Genomic DNA, 25,244 nt, shown 5'->3' with positions numbered 1-25,244 from the left:
AGACTATGACTATTATTACAAATAATAATAACAAAATAAAATATAAATAATAATACTATTATTATTATTATTATTATTATTATTATTATATAGTAATTACTTTGCCCATTGCGATTCATTTAAAAAACTGGGTATTTGCAGTACTCTGGCCAGGTATCAAACCTGTTTCCTTGTAATCACAATCTCCGTTCCACATCCCCGCTGCAGCAGTATTACTGCCAAACAGCAATGTGTTTGACGTCCAAAATTCCGGACTATCCGTCTGATTACCTGCCGCAGAGACCTTGAACGCCACAACGCCCAGCAATGCGGGCGCAGCCTCTGCTATCAGCACGCTTTCCCGAGTTTCTCTCTCTTTCTTTTCTATCTTTCGCAAAGGCAAAGGCACTGGACTGCGATCTGGCCACAGATGAAACGCGCGCGGGTGAAGGCCGTTCCGCGCGGAGACAGCGGGGAGGACAATGTTTCCCTGCCCCCACTCCCCCCCTCACCTCCAAGGTTTTGAGGCACTTCCAACTTCGCTCAAATACGCCATGACTCAAGTGCTCCCAGTGGGGCAGGGAACATTGGCACTACAAGTTGTTGGAGGTGGAAAATCCACATTCAGAAAGCAAAAGTCCTCCCCAGTACTTTGTTCCAACAACCTGGATTTGCTAATTAGCACAATTCTTCAGCCAGGAGTTAGAACTAATTAGTGAAATCAAAAAAACAGTGAAAAAAAAACAGGACTTTTACCTTCTGACCCCTGGATGCTCCACCATTGCAAGTTATGCAGGTTTCATTTTTCTCATTTCAAATATAAAACCGGCCACTGTTTGAATTTAGTTGGACCTCAAAGCTAGTTTTTGGAGCTGTTATTTCATTTAGCTCTCATACTTGAAACACATGCATGTCATTATTTCCAAATATAAGTTTAAAAATATACAGAGTAACTATACAGATACTATATTCTTTCATTCTTTCTCAATGTAAATCATTTTCTATATTTAAAACAGGTGTAAAATGGCATATATGAAACCATTAAGATTTGGGAGCAGATATTTCTGTATTAATGAATTCACATATTTATAAATTTATTATTATTAATTTACTTAGTATATGCATTTAGCATTTTCAAAGCTGAAAAGATGTACAGCCACAGTTCAGGTTATGCACCTTTGCTCAAGTTTAATCTTGCATGGGATTTAACCCAGCAACCTCCTGCATACAGGTCCGGTGCTAACACCACCTGTTTCCTAAACAATGGGGAAGATTATGCTAAGATCCCCATTTAGTTGTAAGATAATGTTAGGGTCAGAATATTCCCAAAACAGTTTCAGGATTGTTCTGATTGACACTTAAAACTAAAATTGTTAGCTGGGTAACTGTCATGCTAAACTCTTCATATTTTCTTCAGTAGCCAATACATTCTGAAAAGCTGAGCAAAAAGTTTTGTTTAGAAATTTCAAAGACAAAGACTGATACATGCCAGGTACACCTTGCTTTCTTCGGATGTCGAGCCAACTCAGAACGTAATTATTTAGCCCAGAGCTTGGGGCATCACAGAAATGGGGATGGAAACGAGTTGATTATGAAGCCACGATGTGGCCCCACCTCATTTTGGGGTCCAACGGTGAAAGTACTCAAGAGGAATGGGTGGGTCAAGGAGAAAACAAAGGCCACACTGGGGGGAACTCACTGGAGTTGAGGAGGATCATGGCTTTCAGACAGACAAACTCCTCCTGCCGTAGTTTCAGCTCCCTGAATCTGGAGGTGGCAGCCAGCAGCAGGTCGAAGATCTCCATGATCCCCTCCACACAGTTGCCCTCATCCCTGCCACCGAAAAAACTGATGTCATTACAGTAGAACATACAAATATTAGAAAATCAAAGCATCTACAGACAAGAACAGGCCATTCAGCCTGGCACATGAAATGGCAGCTCTCCACTTTTCGAGCAGTGGTCAGTCCTGACAGCCTACTCATTTACCATTGGGTGAGGTAACAATGATCCCTAAATGGCTGGGCTATTGTGTGCTACCAGTGATTTCACCTATCACCTTTTTCTTTGGAGAGAAAATCTTCTCTATCGGTGCAAACAAGTCAGGAAGAATACAGAACTTTGTGATGGTGACCATAGATTTAACACAGAACATTGCACCGTGCATCTTCATTGGATGTGGGGAAATTTGTGAATCTTCTGGTGCCATGTTAGAGTGTAGGCAATCCGGCATTTTGGACAGCAAAGAACAAAATGTGTATGTTCCAGCTGTGGTGGCAATTGCAATGGAATGAATCCAGATGCTAGATATTGTAGTGTTGCAAGGAGTTTGACTATTCCGAGGAAGGAATAGTAATGTTGTGTGGCAGGTTATAGGTCATCTTTTATTTCTCTTGAAGAGTAATTAGTTCTATGGTGGAGTGTTTGTCACAGAAGGCACAGGTGTCACAGATTTCATTTTTTGGCAGTGCTGTGAATTTCACCGTATTTCTGCTTTCCGTGATTTTTTGAGTGCTCCCTGTTGCTTAGGTAACACTGTTAGTGAAAACAGGTGCTCAAATCCTCACAACATGTACCAAATCTGGCTTTAAATAAATAAAGACGAACAGAAACCCTGTGTTTTATTATTTTAGTACTGCAATTTAAGCATGCTCTGTATGCCCTGTTTCTAACAACGTTCTGTTAAAGAGAAAAAGCAAGGTCTTTCCATGATGGACAAACGTGATTTAATGCACCAGCCTACCGACACATTTATTCATATTATTTAGCTACTAGCGGCAACTGTTTACTGATTTTTTTGAAACTTCAAGCACTTGTTTGTTTCAAGATCTTGTTTCAGTTTATCTGCGATTGCTGTGACTGCACCGTGTCTTTAGCTAATATTTCCAGTGACAAACACCCAGCCTTTATTGCTTGGCTACAATAATTAATAAATAATTTATATTAATAATCTGTACCGTTTGATAATTAGGGGGACTATACCGGTGTCTTGCTTATGCCATGATTTATGCCTGCTCTTTAGAGGCAGAGAAATTTCATGTAAAAACCAAACCTCAATTATTGTGCTAATAAATAAAGAATGATTAATAAATAATTATTTATATATTAAATAAATTTGACAATACATAATCAGCCACACCTGTAATATCTCTGTCCATTATTTACGTGGTCCTCCCTTATAAGCATATACATTGAGGAGAGAAGCACACCTTGTGATGGCTCACGTAGATCACACGCATACTGTGCTTCTAGCCCCATGCGCCTCTTTGATACATAAGGTGCATGTTTCTGGCACAGAATGCGTCATATCTGCATCTGAAAATAGTCGCAAAAGGTTTAGTAAAACTGGCCCCTAGTTCTCTGCTCTCTTGTTCACACTCTTATAGCTGGGGTTCAAAATAATGACACAAAAAACAGAAATAGCAATTTAATATTTGTTTCTGTTTAAGTACCAGGAAAAGAAACAACAGCAGTTCCTGAAACTAAAGTAAAATTTTCTACTTGATTTGTCTAAAATAGCACACTGATTCAAGGTGCACTGCTGTAACACCTACATCATTGTAAAGCTTAGACTCTTCACACTTTGATGAAAAAAACCCTATTGCGGTCAACCATAAGAGATAAAAAATAACAAGGCAGTCCCCTCCCCCAAAGGAGGGCTGAAATTGACACCTCAGGCTTATGATTATGGTATTTTACAACAGATAATACTACAGTGATGTTTTTGATATCACTTAAATCCTCCACTGATCCCTAAGAAATCAATCTGGTCTTTGTATACAGCCTAGAAAAAGTCATTATTCATTATGCATTATTTCCACTGAGCTGAAAGTGTTTCCAGGAGCATTTGAAAACAAGCATTTATATGTACGTAAATAGAATTTCAAATGTGAAAAGTGCCATTTCTCTAAAAAAGCAACTCCTTTCCTTGCAAACAGTGAAAAAAATTATCTCAAGTAGACATTCCAGTGCCGAGTAAAAGCAAGCTTTTACCTGAAATAATTGACTCGCTCTATGATCTACCCATCGTGTACTCCTGTTTGAAAACCCTTATACATCACAGTAACATTAGTGTTGTCTTTTTCAAGCTAATTTACATAGCTTTTGAACATAGTTTACAGCTTTATTTTAGCTGAAATGATGTCTCAATGCGTGTCTGTGTTTGAGGCTGTTGGTCGAAGACATGAGTTCCCTCACTTCACACTTCCCAGTGAAATTCCTTTGTAAACCTTGATAATGAAAGCTGGAATGCTGTGACTCCTTTCATCCGCATGCAAATAACAGCAAACTACTGCTTACAAGCCTGATTTACAGTCAGTACGATAACATGCACAGTTGAAATCGAGCTATATTAATAGCTCGATTTGGCCAAAGATGAGATTTAATTGGATTATTGTCTTTGTCCCAATATACATGACTCAGAAAGAATCACATTATTGACCGAGGTGTGTCTGACTAAGGCTTTTTATAAATCCTGCTTCCTCCAATATTGTCGCAACTTTTTTTAATAGTTTGTCATTCTGCATTTTTCTTCCATCCATGTATTTTAGGATATTTAACTCCTTTAATTGCGATAGCATGAAGTTGGTCTCCTTGTCCGTCCAGAAATGAGTTTTTTTTCGCCATGTCACCAGGGAGGGCAAAACGGAGCTTTAGAATGTCGCCAGCAGTGTATTCGTGTGAGCTGAACAATGCGTTTCTCACAGAAAAGGTCGTTTATCGCCTTTTTTTTTTTTTTTTTAAAGTTCATTACAGTGCTGATAGATGTGACAACAATTAAGTGGTACTGTGCTGTTAGCCTTTATTGATCGCCGTACAATGTTAATGTGAAGTACAATCAGACAGCACTAACCCATAAAAATGACTTTGAATGGCAGGCTACTTGCTCAATCGAACGTGAAATGTGAAAAACATTCGATTATAGTCAGCGGCACCGAAATTTTCAGCCACACCCTCAATAAACGGCAAAAGTCCCAGTCGAAGATTGAATTTAAAAGTTTAAAGTTATATATGTTCTGAAACGTTATTGATTCCACTTGGACACCGTGAACGTAAAGTTGCTATGTAAATTACGGAACATGCGCAGAACGCCTAGGCCAATTGCAGTCCGATTGACACGTATACATGCCGTAGTAGATCAACCCCGAACAGGGGTATCTAGGTATGTTAGTCCGACCTTGAAAAATTTGACTTCGTACGATTTCAGTCGGACTACGATGTTTACATGATTTTTAAAAGTCCAGTTTTAGCCAGACTGATACAATAAATCGACTTTTTCAAACATCATGTAAACCCACTGAGTGAGCCAGACAGCTGAGCCTAGGTCAGAGCACACAGCAAGGTAAAACCAAGTGGTCTGACTGTTTCTATGAATTTAGTTTGTTTGCTAAGTAGCCATTATTAACCATTATGAATGCATTTTGTACATAGAAGCTCTTCAAAAGACCACCATTTGACTGAAATACAGGACTTAGTCAACCAAAGAAAAAAACAATAAGTACATGAATAAATAGGAGTGTGTTCTATTGTGAGTCAAATTCAAGGTCATATTATTTTAATTCAGGATGTTATCTCTGGCCTGTCAGCAGCCATGCAGTCCAAAGGCATTGTGGTTTCCTGCAACCTTGTACATTTCCTTCATCTGCAGCAAGCCTGTAAAAATCTGCTAATAGTGGAGCATTTTCCGCTGTGGTGCGTTTCTCAAACGTTCCTTTCTGAGAAGCATTCACTAATTTCCCCAAAGCAGCTCGTAACTGTTTATCAGTCTGATCTGCAAACTTAAGGACCTGGGGTTGCAGCTCAGAGGTTGGAGATTCAAAGCCCAAGAGAGCCAGTGCAGTTGTAACCATGAGCAAGGCACTTGAACTGAATTTCCTTAATACAATTGGTGAAACTTTTACAGCAGTATTACATGTAAAAACAAATAAAACGTATGATCTGCAAGTTGCACTGGATAAGGGCATCTGCTAAGGATACAAACATTTACTTGCCTGTTTTTAGACATATAAGCAATTATTAATTTAACTTTATTTAGAAATGGGCCAAACGTTGGCTGTTCTCAACTCAATGATTTTTGTAAGCAACACTGTGTTTTAACCTCTTCATAGCCTTTGTTTTGTGAGGGTTTTAGAGTTTTGGCCTTCTTCAAATGCCTGTGGTATTATATGGTTTGTTTCTCTTCTTTCTTTCCATTAAAAAATTGTAATCTGCAATCCCAGTGGCATCTAAATGACCAACTTGTGAGCTGTTTACCAACATGCTCATATACAGCCCCTGCTCAGGAGAGTGACGACAACTCACAGTTCTCCTCTGAAACACGCACTGTTAGCCAGCTGCTTCTTTTCACACTGCTGCCACAACCCACACACACACAGAGTGAGGGAGGAGGAGACCCAATCAAACGGATGCTCAGACAGAAAGCCATGAGCGCCCAGGTGACAAAAAGGGGTTTCTGGAGCAATGAACACGGTTATCGCCGCCAACTGAATCCCTCCCTTATATCCCCTTGGGCGACGCAAAGCCAACTGTGCACCGCCCCTGTGGGGCTTCCAGCCACAGTCAGTCAGCACTGTCACGGGTTGAATTCGATCCGAGACTGTGGTGCTCACTCATGATTCTAACCAGTGGGCTAGCCAGCCACCCCATTTCACTTCTTTTAAGTAGAGAAAAGCAGAGAGGAGGAGGAGTCTAAAAGTAGTCTCAGTAAAGTACAGAAAAGGAAAACAATCCCCAAGCTTTTTGCTACCCTCCCTTTAAAACCTTTGTAGCAGCAGAAACAGTGTCCTCCCTTTTGGATAAACTGTTGAAGTCAGGCGGTTTTTGAGAGCATTCCTAATGATATTCACTTGCCACACCCCAGGTGATAGAAAAATTATAAGGAAGAAAGCACAATAGTAAGGAGTCATTCATCTTTTGAAATTATAAAGTGGATGGTGCTAACTGATGAAGCAGACAGGCAGTTATCTGCTCCTAGCAACATCTGTGCAGGGACTTTGGCTCACAAAATACCATTGGGCATTACCATGGAAACATGGCACACAGCAACAACTACAAAGCATTAGGAGGAGGCAGTGGCAGAACACCTGTTGAGGATGAGGTCCGGGGAGAAGATGAGTTTCCCAGGGTGGTCAACAGACCTCCACATCAGACCCACCATCAGCACCTCCAACCAGCAGCATTCCAGCAGGTGCACCTGGTCAAATAGGTCGAGTTCCACAAAACCTGAGTGCACATACAAAGACTTTCACTGACCAAGACTGAATACTGACCAACAAAGACTGATGTTGACACACTTAAACATGGAAACCGACACTGAGAGTAATACACACAGGCTAAGCTAGGGATACACAGAGGCGAACACACTGACAGTAACGTGTACCAACACTGAGACTGGCTCACTGATACACTCAGACAAACACACTGAACTAAGACGAAGATAAAAATTCACACTAAAACTAGCTCAGGCACTGAGAATGTCTCTCTCACATACTGAAACATGCACAAGCTGAGACTGAAATACTGATACAACACTACTACGAAAGTATGGCCCACATGCTTCCATACTTGTAACAAAACAGAACCGCATTCATGCAGCGCAGCCCATAGGTATTTGGACAGTAACACAATTTTTATTGTTCTGGCTCTGTACTCCAGCACATTGGATTTGAAATTAATATAAGGTCAAAGTTTAGACTGAACTTTAATTTAAAGGTATTTACATACATATCCAGTGATCTATGTAGGAACTGCAGCCCCTTTATACATACCCCCTCATTTTAGGGGACCAAAATTGGACATAATATTAAATAATAATATTATTATAATATTAAATAAAGCTGCATGACGGCTTCAAGTGTGTGACCCATAGACATTGCCAGATGCTGGGTAGCTTTCCTGGTCATGCTCTGCCAGGCCTGTGCTGGAGGAATCTTCAGTCCCTGTTTGTTTAAGGGATTTCAGTCCAGTTTTCAGCAAGTGAAATGCATGTTGGATTCTGGTCAGGTGATTGACTTGGCCAGTCAAGAACATTCCACTTTTTGTTAGCTTTCCTTTGCATGAACTATGATGATGCAACAACATACAGCCTGCCAAGATACCACTGAGCAGCCAATTGCTCAATTACTTTTGGTCCCTCAAAAAGAGGGGACTGTGCATAATAAAAAGTTCTGTAATTCATACATGGTTCAGTTGATATTCTTGTAAATACCCGCAAATTATAGCTGACAGACTGCACTTTAACCGCAGTTTCATTTCAAATCCAATGAGCTGAAGAACAGAGCCAAAACAACAGTTCATATCACTGTCCAAATGCTTACGAACTGAACTGTGTTTACAGACCAACACAAACTATCACTCGCACACACGCACATACCCAAACACGTTTAGTAAACAAACATAAAAACACACACATAAACACTTTCAAAATCACAGACACACATTCAGTCAAAAGACAAAAAATATACAAACACACAACACCCCCTACAGGCAATGTTTTCCCATGTGTGGATCTTTACTGTAGGTGTTACCTGAGTGTAGAAAACTTTTTAAAGCAGTGCTACAATATATAAACACTTTTCCCAAAATTTTGAACTGGATTTGTCTGTCTGTAGTTACCCCAATTCCCCGCAGACAGCAAAAGTGAAGCATGCTCTATTAGGCCAACTAAAGCAAGAACAACAGCTGTCCCAGGAGACAAGGTATTGACCCACACACAAATTCTCTTTATAGTATCAGAGCCTGGACATTTCGCAGTGACTCTCATTGACTGTCATTTTGGCAATACAATCCAAGCCAATAACAGCTAGTGAGCTGTGCAGCAGTCAGGATATTTGAGCTGCAAAACCTAAAAGAATCTAAAGTTTTCCTAAGGAATATCGTATTCCTAACTGCCTCCTCTCTCCTGTCCTGTTGATGGCTATTTTGTCCTAATGTATAAATATGCTCCAAGTAACCTCTTCAAGGGTGAGTTGATGTCCATCTCATAAGAAACTCATTCTAAAACACACAGCCACAAACACACATGCAAACATGCAAATATGTGGGAACATGCAAAGACATACACGAACACACATATGCACAGTTATACAGACAGACTTTCTGTACACAAGAAACACCATAGATGCACACACACACCAGGGATTTTCTTGGCCCAGTTGATCATGTAGACAAGCTCCTTGTCAGCCAGCCTGGTGAGGGCCATCATCATGCTGGCCTCGGTGAAGGGCTTCTGCACCTCCTCCATCAGGTAGATGGCGGGCGGCTCCACCTCCATGATGTGAGAGATCAGCTGCTCGGGCGTGAGCACGGACGGGCCGAGCTCCCTGGTCCGTCGGACGCAGGCCTCCGTCCCGGTCCCCCGGGAGCACCGCGCTCGGGGCGGGCGCTGGAACTGCCCAGTCCGATAGGTCCCGCGCTCCCGCCGCATGCCTGCCTCGGCAGAAAGGAGACGCGCGATAAAACTCCCCCCTTTCAACGCAATCCAACGTGTAACGGGAGCCAGCCGGAGCAAACGAGAATGTTAGCCGCCTCCTCATTAGCTCTGTGACCACAGAGGCCTGCGGTTCCAAGTTTCAGCTAGCTTAGAGACCTGATTGGATCCCTTCAACAGGCAAGGGATGTGTTGGGATGAAACATGTAAAGGGATCCCTTCATGTCTGCCTGGGATCACAACTCTTAAGCCGCTTTTCCACCGCTTGGTACCGGCTCATCTCGACTCGACTCTACTCGCTTTTGGTACCAGGTATTTCGTTTTCCACTGCAGATAGTACCCGCGTCAATGTAGTTGGTCGTCATTAGTGATGCCACATGAAACGCATTGCTCTGACCAATCAGTGGTCTGCAGTGTTTTCACGTCACCTTTTGGTATCGCCTCAGCTCGCTTGGAACCTCGACGGAGGTGATACCAAAAAAGTACCAGGTACCACAAATTTTGCTGGAGCAAAAAAGTCGAGTAGAGTCAAGTCGAACGGGGACCATGCGGTGGAAAAGCGGCTTTAAAGCAATCCGTAACCTGGAACTGTGTGCCTCTGTGGCTGCGGAACTAATGAGAATGGGAGAACAGGGAGAGCCGAGATTAAGCGGTCAACCCTGTGTTTTTGTTCACCTGTCTGTCTGTGAAGATAATAACAGAGGAAAATTCTGGATGGATCGGCCCAGAAAGCAAAGATAGAAATACGAGAGAAGGACATACCGCACTTCATCATGCCCACTTCAAAGCACTTCCGAAGACGGCATGCCTGGCAGCTCTTGCGCCGGTTCTTGTCAATAGTGCACTGGTTGGTCGCTGGGCAGATATATTCATTGTGCCCTGGTTTCCATGGAAAAGTTGAGAGTACAGATTTCTTTAGTGCAGAATCTCAGATATTATCTTAAAATCAAATCTAACCTCATTCTTGAGGTTGTTGCCAGCGTTAGTTTCCCAGAATGCACTTAAAGAAAACATTAATTATAATCAAGGCAAAACTAGCAGCAATAGAATTAAGTTACAGAGAAAACAAAGAGCAACTACACAATGACTAACAAACCAATTCCTCTTGAATAACAAGGATTCAAAACAAAGAGGCATAAACTACATTGATTTGTAAACCTAAACTAACCTGATGCAATATTTCGTCAATGCTACCATTAGATTTGCACTTTGGGGTATGAAACCCCCCACAAAACAATCCATTGATAGCATACTAAATTATTAGTCATTTTGATGGGGGGAAAGTGGAAATGTCATCTGGTCATCATGCTGATCACTGAGGAAACCTGGCTATGCTTGCACATGGCAAATTAGCTACATAACAAGTCCCTGTGATGTGACAGCTCCTGGCAACTTCAATTGCTTTGGCAGTTTTAAAGTTGCGGTTTCAGAAAGACAGAACAGATTTTTTCCCAAGTGTAAGTATTGTAAGCAGAAGAATTCCGGCAGTGAGAAATGAGCTTCTGCGCTGCCCTGTGAGAGAAATTAAAACACAGCAGAATCTAATGGCTTTCAGTCCAACTCCCGCTTTCTGAAATCCGGTCAGATATGTAACCCTGGTGGGGTGGGGGGTGGGGGGTGGTGGGTGGGGGGTGGTGGGGTGGGGGTAACCGCAAAGCAAAGGGCAGAACCCACAAAACACAAATACTGTATCTTTATATTGGCGGACTTAAAACAGAGGAATAGTGGTGACAGTTGCAACTAACAGGAATTTAACAGAACATAATTTCTTAACTCAAGGTGTCAACACAAGAAGCTGTTATTGCCTATCAGTTTACATGATAAAATACAAGCAAAGCATCCGTTCATCCATTTGTCTGCTAAAATGAAAACGGTTGAGGGCAAACTTCCAATGACCCATCTGACGCAGCTAGACTCACGGCATGTAACATTAAGCAAACGGCTCTAAAAACTATTTAAAATCATGCACTGGACAGAAATGCACTAAACATCTCAACTGTCTGGACTGCATCAAACAGCCAACCAACTAACATGGTTGCGAACAGGAGGTTTAAAGCAGTTTCAATAACAGATGTAATGCTAATGAATCTGTCATGTATTTTAACTAATGGCCAAAATGTAACCAGCTAATTTCCTTAACTGTTTGACAGCCTTAGCATACACACGTGTGTATGTGTATTTTCACTGATTGTAATTTCAGCTTTTAGAACATGACACTTGTGTTTGGTGGAGGGTGTGTGGGTGGGGGCGGTGCGGGCTCAGACGGGAATGTACCCTGAATGCTCCTCTTGAAGAAGGCCTTGCACCCCTCGCAGGACCAGACTCCGTAGTGGTACCCCGAGGCGTAGTCTGCGCACACCGCGCAGAAGTGCACGTCCACCCTCTCCGAGGGACCCCCCGCAGAGGAGCTGGCGCCCAGCTCCTCTCCGTCCCGCGCCCGGCATCCCTCGGGCTCGCTGTGGGACCGGGAGACAGCACGGCGACGAGTCAGCGTGACGCGGGGCAACAGTCAGTTGCAAACGCCCTCAGAAACCAGCTTTTGCTGGCGATGTCCGCCTTTAGGTGACGCGTGCAATTGTGATGTCATTGTAAGAAACCCCCCAGATACACCAAACGGTGTGTTGCGGTCACCAACAGTGAGAAACCAAAACTCGTCAGGTCGAGATCATCAACTGCAAAAAAAAAACCTTCGCAAACCAGCAGCTGAAGTATCTGAGTGGTGAAGGAATGCGCATAGTCTTACCCGGTGCTACTGGGATGGGATTCATTTAATATTATCCATATCCAGGTAGTAAAGAGATGGCGCAGTAAATGCGAACATGTCTTTGGCTTGTGTAGCCTGCATAAAAACGATTGTGTATCCTGCTATAACACTTGTGGATAGGCAAGTGACTACAGGGTGCAGAGGCAAGTGACTACAGGGTGCAAATATCCTGAGCTCTATGTGTATGTTAGGACCTAAAAGCTGCTAGGTGTGCAGTGGTAAGATTGAAAGAGGAATGTCGGGTTAAAATGAATGCAATTTATTGTTCAGTGTGTTTAGTAATAATGACAATATACAATCGTGCAAAACGCGAGTGGTGAAATGGCTATACACATGTGATGCGTAGGAGACCATGTTCACGAGTCTCCCCAAACTATTGCACTTCTCTCTTCATATACACAGAAAAAACCAGGACATTAAATAAAGACACAATCATGACAAAACAGTACAACAATGAATCCTGCTTGCGCCATCTCTTTAAGCATTGCACACTGGATTAACCTTTGTAGCTGAGACACCAAGTTGTTCCCTATGACATCAGCTTGCCAACATTACAAAACATGATTACACTGTCCTAGGGAGAACTTAAGTGTTACATAAAGCTGATCAAATCAGGAGTTTTGCCACTTAGGACTGTTTCTTAATCAGACTTGGCGATCACAGTAAACAGTCTGTTTTCTTTTGAGGGTTGTGAGAGGCCGCAGGACGTACCTGCTCTTGGGCGGGGCGCAGTGGGGCTTAGGCTCCGCCCACGGGGTGTGGGAGGGCTCGCTGCGCGGGTGGTGGGACTGGTGGCAGTGCAGGGTGAGCGGGGACACGCGGGTGTGAGGGGGCCAGAGGAAGGCCGGCCGCGGGGAGGGGCTGTCGGTGCCGCCGAAGCCCAGCACGGGGGGGCTGTACAGGGCCAGGCCGGCGAAATCGTGGCTGCGCTCCACGTAGGGCGACGGGATGCAGACGGCGCCGGGCTCGGCGGCCTGGGGAGGCAGGGCGCTACCGTAGATGGGCGACAGCATGCGCCCGCACGCTCGGCTGGAGTCCGCCTCCTGGCACCGCAGCAGCTGAGGGCAATGCCCTGAGGAGCCAGCCATCATGCTGGACCAATCAGAAACCGCCGCCGAGCCTATGTCATCCTCCACACGGCTCAGTGTTAAGGGGATCCTACTGCAGAGAGAGAGAGAGAGAGAGACAGAAAGAGAGAGAGAGAGAGAGAGAGGCACAAACAGCAAGCGACAGAGGAGAGAGAAGGGGGGGGGGTCAATAGAGTCACCGATTACTGCAGGCACACATACGCACAGTTTATCTTGGCCGCCACAACTTATTTTGTCCCGCCAGTTTCAGAATGAATCCAAAATTTTTTTTACTCTTGTAATAAACATGGAAGATCGCCGTGTGCTCTGCACCGTCGCTTCAGAGAAGCACATCTTACTCACAGCCTATCAGCTCCCACCTCCCGTCCCGCAGGCTCTATTGAATGCTTGAGTCTCAACTTCCGATTGAGTTAACTATGTTTGCTTGCTACATGAAGGTGAATGTAGATCAAATGGTTTCAAGCATTATTTCCAGCATGAAGTTAGCAAAGTTATCTGTGAAGCCTTGCTTTTGTGCGGAAGTGATACTGTGGATGTCGGCACTGCGATATGAATTATTAGCGGCTGACCAAGTCTGTTGCGGTAGCCTAATCCCAGAGGTAAATCTTGCTACATTTAAATAGATATGAATGAAGTGGTTACAATGGTGGCTACAGTATTTCCCAGCATCAAGTTGGAAAAGCTATACCCCAACTGTGAGATGAAATGCTAGGTCAATTATATACATATATTCAAAGCAGTTGAATGTTAATCAAGTTCAAGTACTGTTTTAAGCTGAATGTTGACACCAGATATTCATGTAGTTGGAATATCTCCCTTCTAGAGCAGCTCTGCTTGAAACCTGTTGATTAAACATTTTAGTTATTTTATGTTGGAAAAACAAATACTTTTTTTGTTGTAGAAGACTGTGTGTGATTCCAAACACTTCAAATCAACCAGTACAGCACATGTGACCGCATTAAGTTGATTTGTTTGATGGCTCAAGTGTAGGCTCTAGCATCTTAGAACGTTGATAAAGTGGCTTGGGTATATGGATTGTTTACAAAGGACAACATTTTTCACAGATCCAGCCTTAACTTTCCTCTCAAAGTGCACCAGACAGACGCATTTAACTGCTCAAATTAAAGCATTATCTAAGCACCTAAGTATTAAATGAAAAGTGCTTAAATGAGAAGTCCTGTTGTGTGCACAATTTACAATGTCTAATGATGTGTCTGCAAACACACAAACAATTTAACTTCACTTTTGGAAAATCAGCTTGATTAAGAGGTGCAGTGTAAGTATTAAAGGATACACGTCTGTGCATTTATCTTACTTTAAATAGTTAATGAAAAATGTTTTTTTTTTTGTTTTTTTAATCATGTCGTATTTGGTAATCACACAATCATGTCTTTTCTGAATAGCATTTTGCACGACCACAACTGTCTCAATACGTCACTCCTGTTCACTAGCAAGCCTCGAAGTTGCCATGGTGATGCCATTGTGTTTACATAGTAGGAGGATCATCTAACACCCAGTACATATTGGGCCTTGAGTCATTCAGTAAATGTTGCCTGGCAACGGCTGGTCCTAACGAAAGTCTCTCAGCTCTCATAAGCAGGCAAAGAACCCCACATATCTATCAACCAGCAAAAAACGGAAGCAGTGCATCTATTGTATATTCCAGGTCTGGTTTCATTTTAATTTAATTTATTTTGCAAGGTAAAAATTCTACTTTTACACTTCAGTGCATTGTAGACATGTTATTATACTCCACACCTCTCTCTCTGGTCTGCAGAATTCAATTGCAAAGGCATTCAAGATCTGTACCTGTTCTATGTAAGTAGCTTATATTTCTGTGAACTGAAGCCTCTGCAGCCCTAGTCCCTCACACTACCAGATCTGCAGATTACACTAGCACAGCACACAGGCCAAAAGTGCTACCGGAAGGCAGGATCTTTGTTTTCGCTCATCAGTCCCGATCGAACATGTCCAGCAATTCTCTTCTTCTGTCTCCCTATCCATCACAGACACAGTAAAATAAAGGGTTAAGTACTGTACTGCATGACTGCCTTCGTCTTAAATGTTGTGCTATTCCAACTATTATTTCTTTCTTGCCGCAAACGGACAACCGAATACTTGCAGTAAATGATCGCAGTAAATATTTCTTTATCTTTACCAAGGGAAGGCAATTCCAGTCTTGGAGAGTAGGTGTGTCCGGCAGGGTTTTGTTTCCACCTATCATCATGGCTAAATGAGCTAACTGTCTGTAGACACCAACACTGGTTTACTTGTAGATTAGATCTCAGTAAAACATATGATATAGGGCAGGGCTTCCTGATATTCTTGTTCCTGGAGATCTACCGTCCTGTAGGTTTTCACTCCAACCCTATCAACGCACACCTCATCCAATGGCTATAAATCTTGTTGAGCTGCTAATTAGTAGAATCAGGAGTGCCAAATCAGGGTTGAAATAAAAACCAACAGGAAGTTAGATCAAGGAACAGGGTTTGGGTAGCCCTGATATAGGGACACAAAAACAGTATTCAGCTGTCATTCATGTACTTATCAAGAAATGTAGCTAAAATGTCAGATGGCATAAATGTTAGGGCCAATCATGTAATTCAGGCCTGAGGTTGGCATGAAAATGAGAAACAGATAAGGCCCTTGTTGCCCACCTCTGGTCTATACTATGGATACACAAATCTGGCCCTCTAATCCAAATCCAGGCTTGGTTTTCTTTTCTCCCATGTAATTAACTGACGGTAGTGAGAGGGTGGAAAGCCAGCAGTTCATAGCCCTTGTGGACCATAATTTGAGTAACAGGGATCTACATTAATGATATATGGCACTGAAAAAATAATTGAAAATTAAACTATGTTGCACGCTCTTTATCATGGCTGAAATTAAATAATGACACTGCATTTCTCTAGGAGGCTGAGGCAGACTGTTAAAAAAGGGATGGGGGGCTTGAACTCAGAAGGTTTAGGATCCTCTGATGTAATACAGCAGTTATTTTGCACTGATAACAGAAAAGGAATGATGGTCATGATTTACACTGAAGCAATTCTGTATTTTGGGAATAACATGATAAGATAGTTGTGCTGGCCTTGAGATGGCTCTGTGTTTCTGGCTGAACTGTGCAATCTAACTTGCTGTTTACAAGTAAGAAAGAAAAATATGGAATAAGAATATATATATACAAAATAGCCTAAAAAGAGAAAATATTTTAGATTATACGAGGGCTCCTTCATGGACCTGATTTTGACAACCCCAGTTCTAAAGCACGGTCTGTTAGTCACCATGAGTAAGGTTATGTGCCAAATAATTTACAATCAGATCTTCTCAACAAATAACCCTTATTTTTCATTAACTTTAGGCACCAACCAATTTAAAAATATATAAAATAATCATTAAAAGTGTGCCCATTATTCAGGCAGGTGCCCCTGCTGGGGGACAGGGTGCAATCAGATGTGCTTGCCTAATCGGAAGAGAAAACCACACCCAGGTCAAAACAGCCAGGCAACAGCCAAATACAGTGGTTTTTGGACCTTGGCTTCTGTTGCAGAACACAATAAAATAAAAAAGAGCATGCAACAGCCACACTGAGATGTACAGTAAACTAACTACTTACTGGTTTTGACATTACAACTAGTTGCAAGTTGTAATTACAGGTAGTTGCTTAGAAACCTCCTTGGGAAAAGGCAGACTTTGATGGTGAAAGAGGTTTTGTTACTAAGAACAGCATTTCCAACCCCAAACATCAACAATCAATCAACTATTACATAATTAACCAGGTTTATCAACGCTCTACAGTATATGGCTGCTTTGTAAATTGTCCAGTGATTGTAAGTAAATAAATAAATCTCAATCACAACATACTCTTTTCCTGTATTCCTGATAGAACAGGTAGATTAATATCAACTAAATTTCTAAAACATACATTTGAAATGTCATATATGCTACTGTATCCGCAATTCAACTAAAGGGATCTCCAAACACCATACAGACAATATATAACTTTGTACATTCCTTTGTACATAACTTTGTACGACTTCAAATTGTGCTCGCTCAATCTGTCCTTTTTAATACGCATTTAAAACTGTTCTGCACAAAGTTGCTATTATCTATTATTTCAAACACATGTATGAAATTTGAACCCATGTAGTATGACAGTTTTAGACGTCCCCAATCCTGTTATCGGCGGATGCTAATAAATTTCGAATTCGAAATTAATCAGGCTGAGTTAAAACGGGCTGTCACGGCGGGGAAAACTGTAGTAGCCTAAATCCGGACTTCGCTTTCAAGACACGAGTTAGGTACCATGCAAGTGGTCAAATATTCATAGAGAAACAATTTTGTTTTTATCCATGTTTTTTTCTTTTATAACAATATAATATAAAATCATTAACATCCCGTATTTTAATTTATATATCTATCACTGACGCACTTTGCCCTGATCAAGTCTTAGGCATGGGTCAGTGAGCGCTCACACACTCCGTACTGATGCATTACAATTCAGAGGTCGAATAATATCAACGTTAATACACACGAGACGTTGGCTATGCACTAAAAATGTTAAGATTACCCGCAATTTTCACCTTTAAACAAACTTCAAATATGCTAGTGAGACAGGAAAAGTAATAAAGGGCCGCCCACTGCCTGACTCAATATGAAACTAAATAACCCCTTGCATTGAGGATACTTCTGAGCATGCTGCGAATAACCTAATCGCTTTTTTATTTTAGTTAATTCTCGGGAATAACAGCAATAAAATAGCTGGACAACATTAACCTAATTCAACAACCACAGCATTGGGGAAAATATTAGCTACTCATCGATCTACGACAGCTGCCAGATAGTTTCAAACAAGTCTTTTGGTAGGCTAATCTAACTACAAAAGCCTAGTTCTTCACCCGCAAAAATAAACAGGCCTAAAACAAATCGACTGCTTGGTTATAGCCTGCTCTTCATCACATGCACTGTTATCCAATAATATAATTGCATATTCTCATCTTAAAACATTATCTTTAAAATAATATAGCTAAAGTAATTCGCATACCTGCAGGTTAGGATACTTTTTTACCAAGAGCAGCAAGGAGCAGATTTCAACCACAGTCGCTATGATCAATCCTTCAAGTGTAAAAACAAACGTGGTAGTTGTTGTCGCCTACAGAACCCCGTCATTTTGACATGGACGGGAGGCTGTCTACGTTTGGTCATCGGGTAGGCGTATAACATGTCCTGGACTCGGTGCCAAAGCAGCTGTCTCAACACTGCTGACTTGGTATAAAAAGCGTAGACTGCTAAATAAATTGCCGTGCCATAAAATACAAACGAACACAAATGAGAGATTTCCGTTATCTGATTCTTAGACCAACTTGCTATCCATCCATTGCGTCAAGTGCTGATGGATACATTTTGTGTTCTACTGTTGCACTTGAACTCTTCGGAAAATGAAAGCGTTGCCTAATCCATATTGCACTTTTCGATATGAATCATTGCTGAGTTTTCCGAAATGTGAGCCTAGACTGAAAGCGCGTGCCAAGTGGCCTGGTCTACAGCTCAGGAATCAATCACAATACGGATTTTACACCACGGAGACTCTTCTGAGTGAGCAGGGCAGAAGCATTTAAAAAAAAAATGTTATAGCCTAACTATGCCTAGTGTAGTTCAATTTAATTTTGTAATTTGAAAATTTTCAGGACACAAAAACCTGTATGACTGACCGAGAGACTATGACAGCAAATACATGCCATGTAATACGTAAAGCTTTGTTTAAGAATAGAATAATTGATGTTCTGCAATGCACAGTAAAATGTGTAGTGTTAATTCAAATCTAACACAGAACACATACCAGGAGGGACCATATGTAGCCTACTTAGGTAACAGTTAGGTTAACACTGAACATTTTACTGCATGGATGCATTATTTTCACAGTTACAAGGACAAAAACAAATTCCACTTTTCAAAAAGAAACACACACACACACATATATGTGTGTGTGTGTGCATGTTTCTTTTTGAACAGTGGAATCTGTTTTTGTCTGCATATATGCATTATGACACGTTCTTCTGCAATAAATGTCATTATTTACTAAAATATACTTCACTCGGGACAACTTGTGCATTTAAATATTTCAGTACATATGCAAAACAATTATTTAGGTTTGGCACTGAATGGGTCTGCTTTTGCTGCTTCTAGTGCACACACCAACGTGCGCTAACCTATCAAGCAGAGAGCACGATACACCTCTGGTTCTCAATATGTGGATTTACCATAACCCCTCTAGCACATGAAAGCATATCCAAGCAACAGGTAGAAGCCGGGGTGGTTCAGGGTGAACAGCAATTCTTTGAGCAGCAGAGCATACAAAGAGCAACACAGGCAATGAGCAGCATAGGAGAGGTCTGACCCTTAGGGTGCACCCCATTACTTTTCAATCACCACCTCCTTTCACTCCCCCACTGCCACTCATCTCCTCCCCGGAAGTATGTGGAGGAAGGGAGGGGATGAGACGAGTGGAGGAAAGGAGAGAACGAGGAGGCATGAAGACAACTGTGACAGTTAATCTCTTTCTCCATCATCAAATTCAATGTCAGCTATTGATGAAATAACTGTATCATAATGGTTATATTTTACTGAGTCCACAAGTAGTCCCATAACCAATCACAGATCCTGTAGCCAATCACAGATCTCACATGGTCAGTCCATTTAAAGCTGCAAAAAAAGCTTGTAAGTTTCAAGTACAAGTAGTTGCATGCAGGCTACAGTAGCCTGTACAAAAATGAACCTGGCACTGAGGTTCATGTCAAGACGCCAATCAACACGCAATCAGCAACATTAGATCAAAGTAAACACATCATAGTATACAAAAATAACAATTATTCCAGAATCCAGATGTGTGCGAGGTCTGATCATATAGACCACTAATTCACCCCATATGCTATACTGTGACATCCCACATTGTATTTCCAGTTTATTGCATCTTACACAGGCTTATTCAGAAACATTTCCGTATTCCAGACTAGTGAAATTAATATGTTGCTTCACTTTATCCAAGTTATTGTTTCTCAATGCTCAGTGTTCACTTTGAAAAACAATCATTTCCACTATAATATCTGAAATCTAACTTGTTGGTAATATAAAAAATTAATTCATGAATATTCACATACTGAAATAAAGATAGCTGCCATGCTTATTTTTGTTTAGAGTCTTGTTTGTTTAAGCAACATCCATGTACTAGCAAATAATAAACCTGCTTCCGCGTCTTAAAATTAACAAATGTTTCCATAGGATAAACTAACATTTTGTTAACAAATTGGTTGTTTTTGTAGGGGATCTAGCCTTTGGATAAGATGCTATGTCTGACAATAATCTACTGAACCTGACACACATTTAGCTAAATATCTTGCAAAACTGGGGAAATTAAAGTTCTCTGCCATCTCCACTTTCTAATGTTTGGATAGTGTTAGATTCTGTGGGATGGTCTTTCAATCTCTGTGGACATGAGCACAATGTGAAAAGACTTGCGATAGGATACACTGATACTGTATATGCCTCGCCGGGAGGAGGGGAACCATGTTGGAGGGGACCATACCAATATCCCTCCAGCATGGAGACAGAACACAAGCTGTGATCCTTGATTAAACGTTGGCCATGCTAACATTATGTGAGGCCTAAATAGACTATGTGTAGCCTGGCTGCCCTGGCTGTGTGGCTTATGCTATCTGGTAAAAGCTATGTGTGCAACAAGCTACCAGTTGTTTCCTGAATATCAGGAAGTCCAAATAAATAACCCAATTAACCACTGCAAGCAACCCATTGACACCGGGATCAAAAAAGGACATACTAGCGACCACCTGGAAATTATCATTATTATTCATTTATTTATTTGTTTTTAATAGCAGCAGTAAGTAGCAAAAGTTAGCAGCACATACAAGCCGTATGCGAATGATTACGTACTTCTTATTGCCGCCACTTGTTAGTGGATCTAGGCACGCTATAGTAATTTACCCATAAGACTATACATTTTGGGCTGCCGGTTTGCATTTGCAAACTTTACATATTAAATTAGGTTAAAGGTAAGCTCATACTGTGCCGTTTAGGAGATTAGAATTCTGACAACAGCTGATGCCTCCCAATTTACAATTCTGAACCTATCCATTTGATACGATTTGCAAACTGCTTGTAAAACGTTTGCTAAACAACTTGTTAAATGACTTTCTTGAGCCAATGCTATTTTTCTGTAAATGCTGGTAGCTTCAACGTTACTTGTCTTTTCAACGTTAGCTTGCCTCAAAAATGGGAAGTTCCCAAATGGACAGGAACTTCTAGATTTTGCTCATATGAGCAGTGGCCCCTGCAACCGTACACCAGTAGCCTACACACAGTGCATATCATCAAGCCTACGCAGATGGAACAAAGTATTTCAATCTTTTTCCATCCTATCAGTAAAACTGCAAAAAGGCACAGGCTGAATTTCCCTGTTTTAAAGTGACTGCTGCTTGACATCTGCCATTAAGCCTTTTCTAAAAATAATAGTTGATGATAGGCTTGTTATTTTTCATGTTAGACTCCTGATTAGTTACTGATAAAACTGACAAAATACTAGATGCAGTGGTTGGTGAGAGAGCGAGCGACTGACTCGTAGCTTTCAACAGTAACTAAGACGAAAGCAAGATTATTTTAAATCATGACGAAATAATGGAAATAATGAGAAAAACAAATAATTAGCAAACACAAAAAACAAGTTTATTTCAATTTTTCCAGAAAAGGAACAAATTGGAGGGGGACATATCAGCAGTCTAGGCTAACAGTGCAAGCTCTGCCACAGCTCCACCATAAGCAGCAGCTAGCCAAATATACACTGTGCAGAGGATACTTCTAAGGCTGGAAACATACCTGATTTAAATTATGCAAGATTGCTGTCATGTGCATCCTGTGGTCATACAGAGCGTTCTTCTTGCATTTCCTCAATAATTAATGGGACACGCCCGCAAGGTGCAATATCTGTGTTAACCGTGGGGGCAGTATACATTTTATGCCTAGTGACGTGACAGATGCTAGGAAGTCAGAAGGGATGGCTTCCTAAATAGATTTTTAAAAACACAATAAAATTATTGTGCAATAAAATTCAAGTACGTTTCCAGCCTAACAATGGCAGTGTCTACTGCTTCTGTGGAACATTCCTTCAGCAGTTTGCATCATTTGCAGACATAAGCGTATTTATGGAGAGTAGTGTCTTCAATAATTTAATGGACTTGCATTACTGAACATCCATCATGACATCAAAATAGAGAGCGAGGAATTTTTGCATGAGTTTGATGCAAAAGGGAGACAAAGAGTAAACTTCAAATAGGTGGGAAACTGTTTGGTTTCATTAAACAAGCTGTGTTGTTAAGTATGTGTGTAATGGTGGGGACAGGGTTGGTAGATTCCTGATTTTGACGATTTTGAAATGAATTGTACAGGTCTGGACTGGAATTTCCGGTATTACCCCCCTTCCCCTCAGTCATGCAACTGTCAATAGCCCCCATCCAGCGATAATTTTGATAGCAATATAGAAACATAGAAACCTGCAGGCACTCCATATATCAGTACCAGCACTTATTTTTTCCACTTCAAGCACTTCACACAAGCATATGTAGAAGCTCATATTCTTAGCTTGATTAGCATTCAAAACAGCATAAGACTACCACCTACTATGATTTTATCTGTGTCCGAATCCATGCACTTCCCTGCTATTGAGTATGCTATTTGAGTATACTTTTAAAATCTGTTAAGCACACTGAATTTCAGAAAATTGAGTGCCAGTGCTATTACACATTGAATGATCTGCAGATTTATCTATACGACGGTAAAGCCTAGCTTACATTGCTTTCTTTCGTGTTGCCAGGTAGTCTAATGTTACTGCACGGAACATGCTCTAACCTAGTAATGAAGAATGGTTTACATAGGACATGTCTTATGGATATGAACATTAATGAGTGCAGGATACACGCCCACCCTGACCTTAACTGCTGAACAGGTCACGCTAATCTAATAGCGTTTATTGAAATTTATTAATGGTTATAATTGGGTAAAAACTTGACAGAAGAAGACAATCGTCGCTTCTGGGTAATATAACCACATTTTGAATCAGGTTTCTTGGACCTTTAACCTTTATTTATGCAGGGTATGTAGACTGAGCACACATGCTTTAACAGCAGTGTCCAAATCCTGGACCTTGCTGTGAGGCAACAGTGCTATCCACAGCAACACAGTGCGGCCCAGCGAGAAAAATTTTAAACGACAATGAAAACTGACAAGACCAGGTATGTAGGCAGTCTTTAATTCTGTTATTCAGGATACATGACCAGGTTAAATGTCAAATTCATAAATTAATAAATTACACAGAAAATGACCTTTGTAAATGATATTGCCTGTAGCTTCATTGAAAGAAAACAGAAAACTGATCTGTTTTCTATACTAATGATTGCCCCACAACATGCATGCAATGACAAAAGGGAAAGTTCTAAAGAGCGATGCTTATTTGACCTCAGATAGCAATGATTTAAGTTCATCAGGCAATTATTCACCTGCAAGCCATTCTCATGTAGAACCCCGCTTGAATGCCATTTCAGTGATTAGGCAGCAAACCTCAGAAATGCAGGTCCAAACAGCATCCTTCATTTTGAATGAGATTCACCATGATTTTAGAGATCGAGGAATCTAAGCATAATGGCATGTCCTTGAGGAATTACTCATTGCAAAATGGCCCAGCAGAGAACAATTCATGCTTTGGTAATGCTCTTAGATACCACTGATGACATAATGTCCCAGATGCATTATAGTTTCTCTATAGGCAGGGAAGCTTATGGGAGATTTAACATATCCAGGAACTACAGGGAGGTAGCAGGCCATAATATTTCATCCCCAGATAAAGTGATTTAGCCTGTCAAACATGCTTTTGATTATGGCAATGCATCTGGTAGGTGGCAAATTAGAGAAATTGTCAACAGTCAGGTCAATAAATATTTGGACACCGACAAAGTTCTTGTCAATGGAAAACGGAAAAATCCTTGAAATTCTTGAAATGGTTTATCACACAATGTAAATCTGAACCAAGTAAACCTTGGGGACAATAGCCAACTCAGAACCACAGTTAAACAGTTAATACCGGAAGGGTCCGTGCGGAATTAATTGGGGAAAATAAAAAATAGCCAACGGATACAAATACTATACATGCAAGTCAGAAGGTGAAAAGGTCAGTAATAACAGAGATAAAAGCTAAATTTGTAAGAGAACAACTTCCTGTTTTCAACTACATGGGAAGTGACATAATGGTTGAGGAAGGGCCAATTTAGTAATTTTCAGAGATGAATCTGGAATAGCATTAACATACCCACAAACCATCAATGGACCGAAGTTTATTTACTGAATTGTTTGTTTGTTTGGTTTTAATGAGCGGCGCACATGCAATGTGAGTTTGGTCTGGAAAGTTATTTTGTTATTTTAGCTGTCTACCACAGCATATTGGAGTTGAAATTAAAGTGGCGGTATCAATGGCGAGAAGCGGTAATTGCAGGTGTGTTTTTGGACCTCACTTTTCAACTTCCAAACAGTGTCGCCTGTGTGTGACGTCAGTCAGTTGTCACCTGGGCCACGGTAACTATAACACTTACTATTTACTGAATAAAAAATGATTGTTATAAAAGTAACGTTATGTACATACTCATTCATTGTCTAACTGAAGCTGTCTTTACACTGCCAAGCTGGGTTAAAATGCTGTAGCAGATCTGGGGTACAATTAGTGATGATCAATTTCCACAGACGTTCTTTATCCTTTTGCCCGGTATGAACATCTTTACACTGCAGAGAAGAATCTGCGGGGTTCGCTGTGGCTCGTGCAATTATGTATCTCGTGAACAATAAACATTGTCTTTCTCGTGAATGATTGCTGTGTGATATTTCTGAAACAACTGCCTTGCAAAATGTTACCCTGGTGTTTCTGGTTTTGCTAGCTA

General features: G+C 41.2%; 1 protein-coding gene across 1 annotated transcript in view; it reads right to left on the bottom strand.

Annotated features, from left to right (window-relative positions):
• LOC118229880 (estrogen receptor beta-like) overlaps positions 1-25,244 on the bottom strand; it is a 50,279-nt gene that overhangs the window by 5,643 nt on the left and 19,392 nt on the right. Inside the window, exons 2-7 of the mRNA XM_035422366.1 lie at positions 12,881-13,330; positions 11,680-11,861; positions 10,168-10,284; positions 9,111-9,404; positions 7,061-7,199; positions 1,679-1,812 (exon numbers count right to left, since the gene is read on the bottom strand). Coding sequence (XP_035278257.1) covers positions 1,679-1,812; positions 7,061-7,199; positions 9,111-9,404; positions 10,168-10,284; positions 11,680-11,861; positions 12,881-13,330 — 1,316 coding nt within the window. The remainder of the gene's footprint in view (positions 1-1,678; positions 1,813-7,060; positions 7,200-9,110; positions 9,405-10,167; positions 10,285-11,679; positions 11,862-12,880; positions 13,331-25,244) is intronic.

The sequence above is a fragment of the Anguilla anguilla genome, chromosome 6 (genome assembly GCF_013347855.1).
Source record: "Anguilla anguilla isolate fAngAng1 chromosome 6, fAngAng1.pri, whole genome shotgun sequence".
NCBI classification, from domain to species: Eukaryota; Metazoa; Chordata; class Actinopteri; order Anguilliformes; family Anguillidae; genus Anguilla; species Anguilla anguilla.
Note: the sequence above shows the minus strand (reverse complement) of the source record. Positions and strands in the feature narration are given on the sequence as shown.